The 17,382-nt window shown below is 39.5% G+C and overlaps 2 protein-coding genes across 3 annotated transcripts in view; one reads left to right on the forward strand and one right to left on the reverse strand.

Moving 5' to 3' along the window:
- Positions 1-17,382, forward strand: part of PSMD1 (proteasome 26S subunit, non-ATPase 1) — a 123,326-nt gene that overhangs the window by 46,707 nt on the left and 59,237 nt on the right. The window lies entirely within an intron of this gene.
- Positions 1,012-16,847, reverse strand: HTR2B (5-hydroxytryptamine receptor 2B). The gene is made up of 4 exons (XM_039488382.1): positions 16,222-16,847; positions 14,973-15,677; positions 4,607-4,807; positions 1,012-2,159 (listed from the first exon to the last, which is right to left on the reverse strand). The coding sequence occupies exons 2-4, from the start codon at positions 15,319-15,321 to the stop codon at positions 1,270-1,272; spliced, it is 1,440 nt and encodes a 479-aa protein (XP_039344316.1). The 5' UTR covers positions 15,322-15,677; positions 16,222-16,847; the 3' UTR covers positions 1,012-1,269.

The following is a 17,382-nucleotide window of genomic DNA, read 5'->3' on the forward strand; positions in this document are numbered from 1 at the left end:
GCAATGAAATTCCTGATGGGCAAATTTTAGCAAAAATCTAGAATAAGTTTGGTATATCTTGTGTTTTCAGACTGAAATCTTGGCATCATGAAGCCAGTGGCAGATCTTTATCGCCTTCATGGATGCTAGGATTTCATGCATAGCGTTTAAAAGGATCCCCATCAGCACCTTCCAGTGTATGTGGCAAAAGGCTTCTCTATCTTTTCATTTGGTGACTGTGTAAATATTGGGCCAGGGAAGAGGATTTAATTAATTAACAGTGAGCAAAAAAGATAATTTGACCTATTAAATTAGTTAAAACTGAGGTAACTGTAAGAGACGTTCTCAGATTCTTGATCTCCTGTTGCTCACATAAAGTAGAAAAGTGCCATGCAATTCTTCTTACTAAAATAAATGCCTCAGCTTTTCTTCTGGTAAAATAAACTAACAGCTCAATGTTCATGAGTAACCTGAAAATAACAAGCCCATGTGTGAAAGCCGCAGTGGGGAAAAAGAATTCAATAAGGTAAGAGATTTTCCCCTATGCAGAAAACAACACATGGGGGCGATTTCAGCATGTGGAATTTCCATCTCATTGTACTGGCAAGGACAGGGTTGCTCCCTGGAGAATGGGCAAGGGAGTGAGTAGGAAATCAAGTGTGGGTTACTGCTGTTGGAACAGTGTTACCTCATAGTTTGATACACAGAATCAACAGAGTATCCAATAAAAAGCTGTACTGATCCCTTGTGTGCTATCCTAAAGTCATATGTTCTGTATACTCTACACATGTTTAAATCAAAGCCTTGGCATTTCAACAAGCATGTGTTCACTTGGTTGTTTCATCCCTTCTGTCTTGAGCAGAATACCAGCCTGTATGAGTATAAGATCAAGGAGAGCATTAAAGTAGTGTTTATATACAAGTGAGTCTTCAGAGAAATGTACTTTGAAAAGGCTGGAGATAATGGAAAACTAGAGTCACACACTCAAGAGTTGCCTTAACTTCTTTTATTTACACCCCTCTGCTTCTAAACTACAGTGCTCTGATATTCACTATTTAGAACTGAATGAAATTGCTATTACTTCAGTGGGATATTTGAGTTTAAATTGGTAAAGTAGAGGAGATCCTAGATAAAGGAACCATAGTTTTAGAGGAGATGAATTAATATAATATAGCTTCAGTAAGATTTTACTTGTTATAAATAACAGAAGACAATATTTATATCCTCGTATAGCATATTTACATACAATACGTAGTTGTATAATTAGTTGTGGACATGGTTTTCATTCCATTATACATAGCTCACTTGTTCTTCTGTTTTATCAACTTCATTCTCTGTGAGCAGCAATGTGTCCAGTAGAATGGCTGACGATGACTGGATTGGTGAACTGTGAAGCCTCATTGGGCTCTGGTACATAACGGGACTAATCCCATTTCGCATCCCATGCATCATAAAGAGTTTGGAGTTTTCTGCCATTGAATTTCTGAAGGACATCCTGCTAGAGCATTTCCGAAGAGTCTTCATTGGCTTTGCGGTCCGATAATTGCAGGTGATGTACCTGCCAAATGCCTCCCTGAATGTCTTGTTGAAGAGCGTGTAGACTAGAGGGTTCACTCCTGAAGATACATATCCTATCCAAACAAATATCTCCATGAGCCTTTGAATAACTTCCTGGCTACAGGAGTCACACAGAACTGAAGTTATGTTTGTTATAAAGAATGGGCACCACATCAACAAGAAAAGAAAAAATACAATCCCCAGGACTTTTGAGGCCCTTTGTTCATTGCTGATGGTCTGCATAGACTTCTTTCCAGCAGTGGACATTCTGCGTATGAATATCTCTTCATCTGTGCTGGGCATAATCTTGTCCTTTCTGGAGCCATCTAACATGGCCACCTTTTCAGGTGATGATCCGGGTGTTATATCCCGTTGGAATACTGTAGATACCGTGGACCAGGTTAGGCGCTGAGGTGGCTTGTTGATCAAGTAGGCCTTCTTACGAAGCACTTGTATGGTCAGAAAGTAAGTGACTATCATAATTGCAAGCGGAACAAAGAATGCAGCTAGCGACCCGTATAGGATGAAGTCATGAAAACGATCGGGTGTCAGGACACATGTGATGTTTGTAGAGCTGCCGTCTCCGTCCTCTATACCTCTGATCGGGATTGGAATGGCAATGCCTACAGAAGAAAAACAGAAATAGTTCAGCTTGTCATCATCTTCAATCTCTCACTTGGTTTTGCAGCTTCAGAGTGCCTAAGGGGGCATGATTTGAGAGAGCTACGCTGAACAAGTGAGCAAGCAGTATCTGTAGTTAAGAATATTAGCTGGAGATTTTGGTAAATAGAACTTTAATAAATTCAGCCAGCTGAATATTAAAAGCTTGCCTTCTTTAACTGAGGGTGACCCCAAAACTTAAACAATTCAGGAATCCGGGTAGACCTTAATATTAAATTAAACCCTGAAACAGTTGCAATACTGAAGTAACATTTTTCCTTCTATCTCCTACCCTTCCTGAATATAAGTTTTGGGGTTTCTGAAGACCTGATCCAGAAAATAGACACAATTTGACTCTTTCATCTTGAAGCACATCAAGTGTTCAGACTCAGTCATCCCAGCAGCCTTTCACTCTAGTTGATTCTCTTGAATATACAAGTGGTTAAAGAGATGCCACGTGTGCTCAGTATAGATTTGTTGTTTAAAGTCTCTTGGCTATTTAGAGTCTTTAAATGAAGCTTTATTGTTTTAACTGTTTTTAAAAAACCATACCTCTGAGGGCTTGTCTTAAATGAACTTTCTATAACTGAAATTACAGACAGTATTTCTGTTGGTAAAGGTCTATCTGATGACAAAAACAGGTTCTTGTCTGTCTGATGAAGGTTGTTCGTGCTACTCATTCCAACACCTTTCAGTAAGATCTGGGGATTTACTGTACTTCTGCATTCCCCAGCCTTCTTAGTGGTGTTGGTCGAAAGCTGTGAAATGACCTAGCCTTCAGTCACTTGATCCCTTCCGTAATAACAGACACACCTTTGGAAACAGCAAAGATTTAAAACAAAGACTGAATCAAATTAACCTTTGAAGCCATGGCTCAGCCGTTGAGTACTTTTTATGATAGATAAGAAGAAAGGAAGAAGTACAGTACTGATTAATACAAGTAAATCAGATATTAAAAGGTCAGCTTCTAAGTATCCTGCCTCCACAGGAATTTCCCTTCTCATGTTAAATTAGAGAGAAATCTTTTCTCCAGTCATCAAAGTACTGCTCTAAATGTATTCATATTGGGAGTTCCTGTTGTTAGGGGTACATACGTAGGTCAAGAGCATAGATATAAATTCTTTTCACCTATGCTGTGTCAGTAGCCTAAGTTACCCAGAGAAAACTGTTTATGCTCTTGGCAGGGTATTGCTTGTTCTGTGTGGCATTATTTGCTTTTCTAGCACTGCTTCTGTATCTTACTGGCGTTGCAAATGAGTTGTTTGGATTAGCTTCTCTGATCTCTGAATCTGATGATGTCTGAAATTTCATTTTGTGCACAAACGTATTAAAGACGGGCAATATGCCGTATACAAAGAGTTCAGAAAACACTTAGAAGTGTAATATAAACCTGGGGTTCTCAACCTTTTTCTTTCTGAGGCCCCCTGACGGGCTATAAAAACTCAGCCCACCTGTGCCACAACACCTGGTTTTCTGCATATAAAAGCCAGGGCCGGCATTAAGGGGTAGCCAGCAGGGCAACTGCCCGGGCCCCCAAACCACAGGGGGCACCAAGAAGCTAAGTTTCTCAGGCTTCTGCTTCAGCCCTGGGTGGCAGGGCTCTGAGCTTCAGCCTGATGCAGTGGGGCTTCAGCTTTCTGCCCTTGGGCTTCAGCAAGTCTAACACTGGTCCTGTTTGGCAACACCCCTTAAACCTGCTCACGGCCCCCCCGGGGGGCCCCGCACCCCTGGTTGAGAACCACTGATATAAACCATTACATTTTGCACTTCACTTAGAAATTGATTTTTTTTTTTAAACACTTTGACTTTTTGTATCTTGGCAGCACACCTCAATTTCTGAAATGACTGTTGCTGGCACAGCTCACGTATTTGAATCAGTGATTGAAAGATGAAATTTTGACAGTTATCCCTCTTTCTGGACAGCACTAAATCAAAATTCTCAACCCTGTTGTTCAGTTTTTTCCCTTTGGGTAGTTTTAAGTGAGGCAGCAACTTCAACAGCAACTGATTCAGGGCTTAAAATCAAATCTGTTACTGATAGGCATCAAATTAATGGCACTGGAACCTAAAGTCTTGCTTCTCTAGAAAAGATACAACGCAAGCAGCTGCAATGCAATCCACCTCATGCTGCCCCTTAGTGTGTTGCATCCTTCTATGGGTGGAAAAAAATCTTTGAACTTCATTCCTATTCAGTCCTTAACCTCTCCAACAAGTCTGCCAGCTAGTACCTGTTAAATGGATTTTGGGACATAGCCACATGCTCACTAGGAAATGGACCAAGAACAGCTTAGTTGATATAGGCTGCCATCCGCTAGTACTTTGCCATTTGCAGTCTTGCCCCAGTTTTGAACTAATGATTTAACCGTGAAAGGGTTTCTCTCCCCTTCCCAGCCTCAGAAGCCCCACGTACCTATTGAAATGAGCCACACCACAGTTATTTTGATGAGAGCTGTAGCCCGAGAGTTGTATTGGCTGGCCTGGATTGGCTTTTTTATGGCAATGTAACGGTCCAGTGAGATGGCGCAGAGATGCATAATGGAGGCTGTGGAAAAGAGGACATCAAGAAATAGCCAGACAGGGCACAAGTCAGGTGGAAGCGGCCATGCGTTATCTGAAAGAGAACAGGAAAGCTATTAGGTTCATTTCTAATGTCCTTTGAATGTTCAGTGTGCATTTTTTCCTTCATACATGTTATAGAAGTGTCTTAATAAACTCTTTGGAACAATACCTCACTCCATACCTGCCCTCAGACCTTTCTCTCCTCTCCTTTCTTCCTTCCCTTGTTTTTCTCTTCAGCTAATCCCTCATACGATTCCCCACCAAATTCCCCTGCGAAAAATGGTAGAACTAATGCTTGCTGCCATCATATTGATGTCTTGTATATTATATCTCTTTCCCATCCCCACCAACCCCACTTCTCCTTCCTGACTGCCCCCCCGGCCCCTGCCCCCATTCAGTCACCCCTGTTCCCTGCCCTCTGACTGCTCCGTCCCCTATCCACACCCCCGCTCCCAACCACCACCCCAAACTCCTCTGCCCTCTTACCGTGCTGCCTGGAGCACCGGTAGCAGGCGGTGCTACAGCTGCGCCACCCAGAGCACCGGGTCAGGGCGCGGCTCTGCAGCTGCACTGCCCGGCTGCCCAGAACATTGCGCTGGTGGCACAGTGAGCTGAGGCTGCGGGGGCCGGGGGGCTAGCCTCCTGGGCCAGGAGCTCAGAGGCTGGGCAGGAGGGTCCTGCGGGCTGGATTTTAATGTTTTTAGAAGGTCTCTTTCTACAAGTCTATAATATGTAACTAAACTATTGATATATGTAAAGTAAATAAGGTTTTTAAAATGTTTTAGAAGTTTCATTTAAAATTAAATTAAAATGCAGAGTCCCCTGGACCAGTGGCCAGGACCCGGGCAGTGTGAGTGCCACTGAAAATCAGCTCATGTGCCGCCTTCGGCACACGTGCCATAGGTTGCCTACCCCTGGCCTAGCCCAATAGGGTGACCTGATCTTGGTTGGTCCCCAGATACTATTGTAATAAGCATGATTAATAACAAACCATGTATTGTATTTCATATGCACCATCTCGAAAATAAGCAGTGACTTGTCTATCATAGCGATGCAGAGGCATGGCTTAAGTTCCAGGATTGGGGATGTCTTGAACAGTCTTTCTAGTGCATACAGTTTTGTAATGAAAGGGTTTGTTGTGTCACTGCATCATATCTGTGACAGCTCAGCAGGACTCTGCCATCAGTGAGTGGATACCTATTTTTATTCAAAAGAAATTGCCTGATTCCCCTTCACATCATTTCCAAGAGCAATAGTTCAGGCTTCTACACACAGTCTTAAAAGTTGTAATTTTTGACTAAGGCTAATCTGCTTTAATGTTATCTGTGTAACAAGTAAAATAGTCCATCAGCTGCTTTCTGTTCAGGATTAGGACATTCACTTTGTATTGTTTTCACCTTCCAAAGGGTTGGTATTTGAGAGCTGTGTCTTCCCCAGTGAAGATCTCATAAATATTTACTCTACTGAACATCAGCGAATGGATGTTAATGAAGCTCTTTTGAGGTTTTTCATAAACTAATTGATCTCACTTACAAGTGATTTGTGTCACAAGTCACGGCTGCTGGGTAGCTGTTGAGTTTAAAAGGCGCGTTCGTGTTCTGTATGGGTATGAACATACTGATTTGTAGGTGCAGTTAAGGTACTACCAGAAAATTATCAGCTCTTTGTAGAATGAAGGGTTTTTGTGCGTTAACAAGCCAGATTTGCTTTAAACCTATTTAGTTTTGAACCCCCTGCTGTGAATAAACAAGGGCTGACTGTCCTGAGAATGTTAAAGGAACTCATCTAGTAACTGAGTCCGTTATTTTATCAATAGTGCAATGTTGCAGCAGTTTAAGATTTGAAGCTTGATTTCACGCTGTGACTATTGTGGTGAAATGACATGGTGGTGCAGTGACTTTGCATTTCAAGCAAGGGAGAATGGGGAAATTGCATTGAAACAGGATAAATTACGCTGGTCTGCCCTGATGTATATGTTGAGTCTTAGCCCTCTGGACAAGGAGAGAAATGGATGGAGACTGAGAATATAACTGCATCTCTCCTAAAGCAGCGAGCTCCAGGTGATAGCATAACGGAAAAAGCATAACGGATAGCACCTCAGGCATAACAGAAGATTAACTACTTTTGAATAAACTAACCATGAGTCTTGATATTCAGTTGCATGATTCCTGAGTATCAGGCAGAGTGGAAATTTAGTTATAGAAAATAATTTAAAGTTGATTAATGAAGTACGATGCGGATATTTGGAAAAATACATTATTAGAGCATTCAACACACACATTCATTTTTATCTTTCTGTGCACAGTTTCATTAGGCCGTAAGAGGTATCTTTTTTTAGCCTCAAAGGCCTGTAATGTAGTCATTCAACCAACTATGTAAGTCAGCATGCCAGAAAAAATAAGTAGTTAAAACAACCAATTAATTTGGTATGTTTGGAATGTTGAGCTTCTCTCTAAAAAGGCAAGAACTGTTCTATGGCTTAAATAAGTGAAGCAGCAAAGAATCCTGTGGCACTTTATAGACTAACAGATGTTTTGCAGCATGAGCTTTCGTGGGTGAATACCCACTTCTTCGGATGCAAGCAGTGCACCCACGAAAGCTCATGCTGCAAAACGTCTGTTAGTCTATAAAGTGCCACAGGATTCTTTGCTGCTTCTACAGAACCAGACTAACACAGCTACCCCTCTGATAAATAAGTGAAGTTAGCACAGCTCTGAGGATGCGGTGTGAACTGCACACATGTACATTTTGCATACTAAAGGATGTTCAGTTGGCATTAATAGCTGAATTTCAAATGAATGATTCAGTGTTTCCTATCAAAAGTCCTTATACAGTACTCCTTAGATGGTATCTCTTTGATGATAGCCTTGCAGAGAGGGGACATGTGCATTGCAGTAAAATGGATTTTCTTCATTTTCAGTTAACCTGTTCTGTACAAAAGACATCTTTTAATGCTTGGTAATGGAGCTGTCCTTTCCTTGTTCTGAACTCAAGTTTTTTGTGTGCAGTGAAGCCTTGTATAATTTTACAAGATCTGCAAAGCTTTTAGTAATTGCTGACCACAATGTAAATGTAGAAACCTTTTTCTGTTTATATTTTTCTTTGAAACAGGGAGGAGAGGAGTAGCAGCCTTTCATATTATGAACTTGTGTAAGATACGGTTTTTCCATCAAAAATTACTCGAGAGTCTTTGAATACAGTAGTTGATGAGAAACAAGGGATATAGTCACCCTAAATCTTTGTCTGAAACAAAATTACAATTTTAACACGGTCATTTCTGTAGCTCTGTATTAAGAATTGCTCAATATGATCAAGGCTCTCAACCTTTCCAGACTACTGAACCTCTTTCACGAGTCTGATTTGTCTTGCAAACCCCAAGTTTCACCTCACTTAAAAACTACTTACTTACAAAATCAGACATGGAACTACAAAAATGTCACAGCACATTACTGAAATATTGCTTACTTTCTCATTTTGTCCATACAAACTTTTAGTTTGTACTGAATTCACTAGTGCTTTCTATGTAGCCTGTTGTAAAACTAGGCAATTATCTAGATGAGTTGATGTACCCCCTGGAAGACCTCTGCATACCCCCAGGAGTAAGTGTAGTCCTGATTGAGAACCCCTGTGCTCGGTTAATAACATGGCATCTCTTGCTGTAAGAACATAAGAACATAAGAAAGGCCGTACCGGGTCAGACCAAAGGTCCATCTAGCCCAGTATCTGTCTACCGACAGTGGCCAATGCCAGGTGCCCCTGAGGGAGTGAACCTAACAGGCAATGATCAAGTGATCTCTCTCCTGCCATCCATCTCCATCCTCTGACGAACAGAGGCTAGGGACACCATTCTTATCCATCCTGGCTAATAGCCATTTATGGACTTAGCCACCATGAATTTATCCAGTCCCCTTTTAAACATTGTTATAGTCCTAGCCTTCACAACCTCCTCAGGTAAGGAGTTCCACAAGTTGACTGTGCGCTGCGTGAAGAAGAACTTCCTTTTATTTGTTTTAAACCTGCTGCCTATTAATTTCATTTGGTGACCCCTAGTTCTTGTATTATGGGAATAAGTAAATAACTTTTCCTTATCCACTTTCTCCACATCACTCATGATTTTATAAACCTCTATCATGTCCCCCCTTAGTCTTCTCTTTTCCAAACTGAAGAGTCCTAGCCTCTTTAGTCTTTCCTCATATGGGACCCTCTCTAAACCCCTAATCATTTTAGTTGCTCTTTTCTGAACCTTTTCTAGTGCTAGAATATCTTTTTTGAGGTGAGGAGACCACATCTGTACACAGTATTCGAGATGTGGGCGTACCATGGATTTATATAAGGGCAATAATATATTCTCAGTCTTATTCTCTATCCCCTTTTTAATGATTCCTAACATCCTGTTTGCTTTTTTGACCGCCTCTGCACACTGCGTGGACATCTTCAGAGAACTATCCACGATAATTCCAAGATCTTTTTCCTGACTCGTTGTAGCTAAATTTGCCCCCATCATGTTGTATGTATAGTTGGGGTTATTTTTTCCAATGTGCATTACTTTACATTTATCCACATTAAATTTCATTTGCCATTTTGTTGCCCAATCACTAAGTTTTGTGAGATCTTTTTGAAGTTCTTCACAATCTGCTTTGGTCTTAACTATCTTGAGTAGTTTAGTATCATCTGCAAACTTTGCCACCTCACTGTTTACCCCTTTCTCCAGATCATTTATGAATAAATTGAATAGGATTGGTCCCAGGACTGACCCTTGGGGAACACCACTAGTTACCCCTCTCCATTCTGAGAATTTACCATTAATTCCTACCCTTTGTTCCCTGTCCTTTAACCAGTTCCCAATCCATGAAAGGACCTTTCCTTTTATCCCATGACAGCTTATTCCCTAATCTTGTTGATTTATTTGTAAATACGCGTGATAAAAGATAAATGCTGTGAAATGTGTGTTTGAGCACCACTCAGTGAGTACCTCTCAAATGAGAGTTTGGCTATGCTCTCTTTGCTTTGCTGGTCTTGTTACTTGGTGCTAATGTTGCTTCCCAATCTGGCACTGCCAACAGGACCCTTTCAGTTACCTGATCCTGCCATCACTGAACTCAGTGGGCACGGGTTCTGTCCTCTGTATCTTGTAACATTAGATACATGCAAACAATCCTAGTGTATAAAACAAAAACCCTACATGATTCTCTGCCGTTTTGGGGCAAATTGCCCTTTATAGAATCCTGACCAAGACTGGCAGATGTGTAAGACGAAGGTCTTGAACAAAAATATTTGTTAAAAATACATCTCTGCCTTCCAAAAATATATTTAATAGTTGTGTTTTCGTGATCTCCACATCTTCCGGTACATAGTAGAGTTTTCTATCTGTGATTGTCATTTCAGATATTTCTGAAACTTGGGGGATTGGGAGGGGAAACATAGTAAAGAGAGCCTTCCTCAAGTGCTTGTAGAGCAGTTTTTGATCCTTGAACATTATAGCAACCTGTTGAATAAACGTATTGTCCCTATGTGTAAATATTCATAAAATCTGGTTTGGAAGTAAAACTTGAATACGTCAAATAATGGAGCAGGGAGGCAAAGTTTTTAACAGGTTAGGTTTAGTTTGGGGGAGGGATAGCTCAGTGGTTTAGCATTGGCCTGCTAAACCCAGGCTTGTGAGTTCAATCCTTGAGGGGGCCATTTAGGGATCGGGGGCAAAAGAATCTGAGAGGGACAGTACTTGGTCCTGCTAGTGAAGGCAGGGGACTGGATTCGATGACCTTTCGGGGTCCCTTTCAGTTCTATGAGATAGGTATATCTCCATATATTATTTATTATTATATTAAATAGTGATTTCTCCCATTGCAAATGTCTGTTTTGTCTGGGGCAAAAAATTAGTTGTGTGTTTAAAACTTATTCTGTAATGCTGCCTCTTAGTAATAGGAATGTTGATTTTTTTTTAAAAAAGGTATGTAGATTTTTAAATGTCCCAATTACTTGTGTTTTTTCTTAATAAAATATTCCTGATTTGGAGCTCCAATGTTGGTTTTTTTGGTTTTTCTTGAATAAACGATGGGTTTTTACAGATAATTTCTGGCTTTAATTTACTGAAATGAGGAGGAAAGCTTTTATAGGGAATATCAGTTTTCAAGATAATCTTTAAAACTAGATACAGTATAGAGGAGCTGCTCCTGATTTAAGCCAGTGAAACCATTCTTTGAATGCTTATGATTAGAAGGCACTAATTATGTATTCATGCAAGTGAGATTAAGAAGTCCTTCATATAAGTGTTGGAAATTATTATTTTCACCTTTGTTGTAATGTGCTCTATAGTCTATTGAAATTTGTTGCCTGTAAGGGATTTCATTATGAGTCATTTTGTTGATGTAAGCTTTTTATTGAGGTGGAAGTTTGACTTTTTTTCATATTCATGTAAGCTCAGGCTTTCTTTTACAAGTTACTGCGTGTGTAGCCTCTCAAGTAGGGTTTATCCTGATGACAATACTTGATGACTGGGCCTTCATTGGCTTTTGTATTCAGCTTGCATGGTTACATTCAATTTTCTTGATCAATACAACTAAAATTGTAGTTGGGGATAAGTTATTTACCAAAGTACCTTTATTTTATAGTTAACTAAGATGCTTTTTATTAAAATTGTCCTGAAACTTTTTTAGTTTCCTTCAGTCTTGCAGATTTTGAAAATAGTCAGCCATCCATGAAGTTGGTCTGATTTCTTCTGGTAATATTTCTAGAGCCTTTTCACAATTGTTTGCTTTCTCTCTTCACTATAGTCCCATAAATGAATGAAAGGTGAATGATTTGCAATGTAACCTAACTATAACTGGCACGAGAGAGCTTGAGATTCCCAGTTTTCTTACATTATAATAGTTTACTGCTCAGAAAATCAACATGACCTTTTATTTTATTTAAAGGATATATTTCCAGGGCACAAAATATCAACACTAGGAATACTGTGTGTTGTTTTTTTTTTAAGGAAGATCACTATTTACTCTCAACCAGCTCTCTCCCTAAAATCTCAGGTACTGAGCTTCTAGCCTCAAACTTCATAGAAAAGAGGAAGATCTTTACGCAACAAATCCTGCATCTTGCCAGGGGTTAGATTAGATGACACTTGCGGTCTCTTGCAACCCTATGATTCTCTTATCCCGCACGAGGAGTCCTTGTGGCACCTTCGAGACTAACAAATTTATTAGGGCATAAGCTTTCGTGGGCTAGAACCAGTGGTTTCAAATATTATTAATGGAGACAACACAAGGCTAATTTTCCGAGCACACTTCAATTTACTACCTCTTAATGAAAGCAGTGCAAACAGTTTAGCTGTTAATAAAAACAATGAACAGTTCACACATTCTGACATTTTAAAGGTTTTTTTTTTTTTTAAATTAAAGCCACCATATGCATTCAATCAGTGTTGAGATACGGTTCAGTCACTCACTCTGAAGTTTATATTATTTCATTTAAGAACACCACTATAGTAGTGAAGCTGTTACAGGTCAAATGTGGAAAATGAGCCTCTATTACTGGAACAGTTAAGTTTATTAGTGTTAACTTTTGTAAGTATTTGCTGAGTGGAGTGAGTCTTTCTAGTGGATTTTAAGTTTAAACATACTGTTGTATGTTACCAGCAAAGATTAAAGTGATTGTTGCTGCTGTATTTAAATAGTTCACACCTTTCCCCACATATCTGCCGTATAATTAGATACAAGTGACAAATCAGAGACAAAATATTTGTATTCTGTATCAATAGCTGGCACATGCTTATTTCACTATTATGAAAATGTTCTTGTCTGAAAACATGAAGGGTAGATTTTAATTGGCTGCCTCTGTCAATGATTATTCTCTGTTGTTCAAATAGTTATCTGGTTAACAAACCTTAGATACTGTAGTCTTGTTATGTGCTTAATCATCTTGTTCCAGTCCAACAGCCCCTAACATTTTGCTCCTGTTCTGAACTTTCTATATATACCTCAGCATCTTCCACCAGCTGCTGCGGAGGCAAAATGTTTTTCTATTTGGCTGCCAAGGAGACATCTTATAGAAGTAATTTCAATGTTTAGCATTGGTCAGTTATGTGAAACGCCTGCCATGGCCTTACCACACCTATTTAATTATTTTTAATTTTACTTTTTTCTTTAAAACTTCCTGCAATGTGAAAGATGCTTTTGTTGAATTCTAAATTAAGATTCCTAGCATGTTTTAATCTTGGTTACAACAGCTTTAGCTCCGGATTAATTGAGAGATTAAGTAGCAGTAAAAGAAAAAGTAGGAAAATTAGAAAGGCATATTCGGTTATTGGGAGACTAGTGAAATTCAGAAAGATAAAGTTTAGCTTCTCATTGTATTGGCTGCTATTCAGATTTGGCTGATTATTTATGATGATTTATTAATAATTTTCTGATTCTCTAAGGTGTCATCTTTAGCCTGTATTTCTTATACTGTCTTCTGTTCTGTAAATGAGGTATTGGGAAAGGGGATTAGTCTTATTTGAGTGGGGTTTTTTTTAAGGAAAACTATGAAAATGTTACATTAAGATCATGAAGTTTGTGTACATTTTGACAGATTTTTTCTCTTCCCAATTAGAAAATTGGATCCTAGTTATGCTGTCATTTTCTAGAAACTGTTGTTTTGAAAAGAACATGCCCCTTATCCTTACTGTGTTGACTGTTCTGTAGTCAGTTTGACATCTCCATATATTGAGTATCAGAGGGGGAGCCGTGTTAGTCTGGATCTGTAAAAGCAGCAAAGAGTCTTGTGGCACCTTATAGACTAACAGACGTTTGGGAGCATGAGCTTTTGTGGGTGAATACCCACTTCGTCAGATGCATGCAACACGCATCTGACGAAGTGGGTATTCATCCACGAAAGCTCATGCTCCCAAACGTCTGTTAGTCTATAAGGTGCCACAAGACTCTCTGCTGCTTCTATATATTGAGTAACACTTTATATAGAGAAACTAACCGTGAGGCATTTTTATGACTTGAAAGAAATTGTCACCAAATTGACAGCAGTCGTTTGTGGAGAGGTAGGTCTGCTGATTGCCTCTATGCATTTAATACGTTAAATTTGTGTCTGCTATCCCCAGGGCAACCCTTAGAGATTTAATATAAAAACACAGAACTCCTGCTGTCTATCATTAGTTATGGGTCAGTGCTACACTTTACCTCAAAGGTTGAGTTACCAGCATGGGGGTTTTGCATGGGGTTTACTTGCAAAAATACAGACTATTGCTGTAGCTCTTATACATCTGAATATATGCCAAATAGATGACCAAAAAAAAATTACAACTAAAAAAAAATTTGTAAGCAACTTTAAACAACAACAAAAGAGAAACCATTCAGAAAATTTCCCATAAAGTTGTTACCAAATTAGGTATAAATACAGCATTTTAAATATTAGATCCCTGAAAATATGAATACATTTTTGTTAGTCATTATGGAATAAACAAGAAAATGTAAAACTCCCAGTATATAATCTCATCAAAATCTGTTTTATTCCTCATGAGTCAAAGTAAATGGCAACCTGGATCTCCTACATCAGGTGCGCAGATGGCCTGGCATTGGACTAGCTGGACAGATGGACCATCTCTCTTTGGAGTGCATTATGAGTTTTGCCATTTCCCTAGGGCAGTTGAAAAATCAGTTTTCCTGCAAGTGACACCTTAGAATTGTTGCCATCAGTGATCCTAGAGATTGCCTGAAACGTGCACCTGGGTTATATAAATGATACCGAAAATTGTCCTCATTGAGTGGTACTAACTCCTTGTGATGTGATGAAAAGCTATTCAGTCCAATGAAACTATCCCAAACTGCTTAGCATTTTTGAGAGAGAAAATTTCTATTATGAATATAATAGCTAACGAGCAGAAGTTCAACATTGCACTGCCAATAATAATTCACCCTATACCTTTTGTGGTATCTGTTGTTGCTCCTCAGAGGTGTAAATTCTTTGGAGTTGTTAGTTTCTCTGATAAAGTGTGGGAGGCAAGGGAAAGGATGTTCATAGTAGATTTGTTTAAGCTTGTGTCTTGAGAAAAGGTATCTTATGATTAGAGGTAGGGGGAATTGAGAAGTGTTTTTATCCAGATGGTGCTCACAGAAAATAACATTATCACAATTAAGCGGGGGAAGTAAACAAGCAGTTGTCCTATTTAAAGTATAGTTAGCATTTGCTCCACTTCTGGAAGCTTGATGGCAGGAACAAAGTGAAATACTTACCAAACAGTATGATGATAAGGGCAATCGGCATCACAAACAATCCAACCAGCAAGTCTGCCACCGCCAAGGACATTAGGAAATAATTTGTGGCATATTGCAACTTTTTCTCCAGGGACACAGCTAGTATAACAAGTATATTCCCCCCAATGGTGGGGATTATAACCATTAGGATCAGCAGAGCTGCCCACCGTGGTCTGTTCCCCTGTTCGTCATTCAAGTAGTTCTGTTTGAATTCTCCTGTTACTGAGAGCTGTGTCAAAGATCCATTGCCAGATCCATACCCGTTTAAGGGATAGGACATCTTTGTGCCCAGCAGGATGTATTCAGGAATTGTGTTTTGCTCAGACATTTTGGAAGGTATAGGAGCTGGCTGTTCCTCTCTGGTCCGGTACGATCCTGAAGAAAGGCCAGCATGGTCAGTAAGGTAAACTGGTCATCTGATGCTGTGATATGCTGCTCCCATGCCAGAGCATTGGACCTAAACTTGTATTCCGTTCCTTCCTGGATGCACGTACCGCTTAAAAATGAAAGTATTGACTCTGGCTGGCAGGGTCAAGTGGTCTGATTACTCTTGTAGAGAAGCTTAGGTTTCAGAAGGGTTTATGAGAGAATTCAATGGCTGTGAGAAGTCGACAGTTTTTAACTTCTTGTGTCTTCCTACAGCAGGAAATATGGTGTGTGAACTTGCATGCCGAAAGGTTCCCCCTACATACAAAATATGTAGATTGCATCATTTGTTATTTACAAAGTGCAAAAACTGATGCTTATGCTGTGTATGTACAACTCCTCCTCTGAGAGTCTAGTCTACATTAGCATGCGTATAGGCAGAGTACAGTACCTATATTTTTCCTGTTAAGAATCCTGTTTCCCCAAGGAGCTATCATCCCCCAGACCATGGTTGTGAATGATATAGAAGATTTATTTAATGGCTACGGTCCCTCGTTTATCAGATGAAGCTTGGAGCGCAGCTAACAGTAAAACACTCATGACTACATCTCAAGAGAGTCAGAGACAATTATGGAACTCAAACATCTTAAAGTTATCCATTATTTAAATGGGAAGGACAAGTAAAACCCTCACTTTAAGGCTTGAGCAAGACTTTAACTAAATGCAGCCTCCCCTAGCTCTAAACTCTGCTGAAGTCTTAACGCTTGCTTTTCCTTCTCACAAGCAGACACTTTAAACAGCCATATGTTTAAATATTTTCTAGATTTGGTTTGTTGTAAGTTTTCTGTGCAGAAAGTCTTACCTTAGATATCTCTTGGATTTTGTTTCCCTGAGGGTTCGAGAGGGATAAATTTCTTCTGCAGTTTGATCTTCTTTTTCATCACATGCTGGATTTCAGCACATAATTTTTTAATGTCACTTTCTAGAAGACCAGTTTTTTATTCCTCTTGGGATATACTTAAAATAAAAACCGTTGTCCATATCATCCCATTTGTTTTTAAACATCAAGATTAAACTTCTTCTGTTTTTAAAGTCAAGTTTTTCATGTATGTATTTTCTCCAACTGGTATTGAATGGAAGGGGAAAATAATTCTTGCCACATTGTTTAAAAAAAAAAAAAGTAAGTTCTTGGTTTTCTGCTTCTCCTGTTCTTTTGGGGATCTGACTTACATGCTTAATGCATGTCTCTTGAGTGTTTCACAGCTCTTCTGCTTCATCTCATTCTGTGTGCAGTTTTCTCTGCGTTCGTTAGCAAAGCTTGCTGTCTGCTGCTATCGTTGTTTGTTGATTGACTCATTCCAGTGCATCCAGCTCCAGTGGTTGAAAACAAGGAAATAAATGAGTGCGCTTCTTTACAGCTGGAAAAGAGCCAAGGAAGGTTATTTCCTTTTTATTTACTCAGTGCTCCAGACCTATAGTGTACATTCCTTGTCCCTGTGTCTGGATGTGCAGATGCAGTGCATGACCACACTTCACACTACAGGATATAACTGTATTCAAAGTAGTTCTCGTTCATGTTCTCTCTCTCTCTCTCTCTCTCTCAACATGAGCACAGTTAACCCTGGAAAGTTCAGAGTTAGTGTAAACTCTTCTGTTAGTTTGTCAGGCTTTGAAGTGTTTTGTTATTTTAGAAAAGTGTGTTCTAACATATCCTTTTAAATGTATGCACTGTCACTTTAAGCCTTCCTAGATACAGCCGCTTTGTATTACTTAGAGTATTTTCTATTCTTACCTTCCAACACAGTTGAGAGTTGCTAACTTGATCACACATCCCATCTGTAAAACAGAAATTGAATTTACTTCTGCGGACAGCCACATGGCAAGTGTGTAATAATCAGACATAGGTGAGGTCAGAGATTCCTACAGTTGAAGGGACCATTAGATCATTTAGACCGACTTGTATATCACAGACCGTTAAATTTTGTGAATTGCTTATACTCACTGGGCTTTGTCAGGACCAGGT

The sequence above is a fragment of the Mauremys reevesii genome, linkage group 9, assembly GCF_016161935.1.
Source record: "Mauremys reevesii isolate NIE-2019 linkage group 9, ASM1616193v1, whole genome shotgun sequence".
In the NCBI taxonomy this organism is placed as follows: domain Eukaryota; kingdom Metazoa; phylum Chordata; order Testudines; family Geoemydidae; genus Mauremys; species Mauremys reevesii.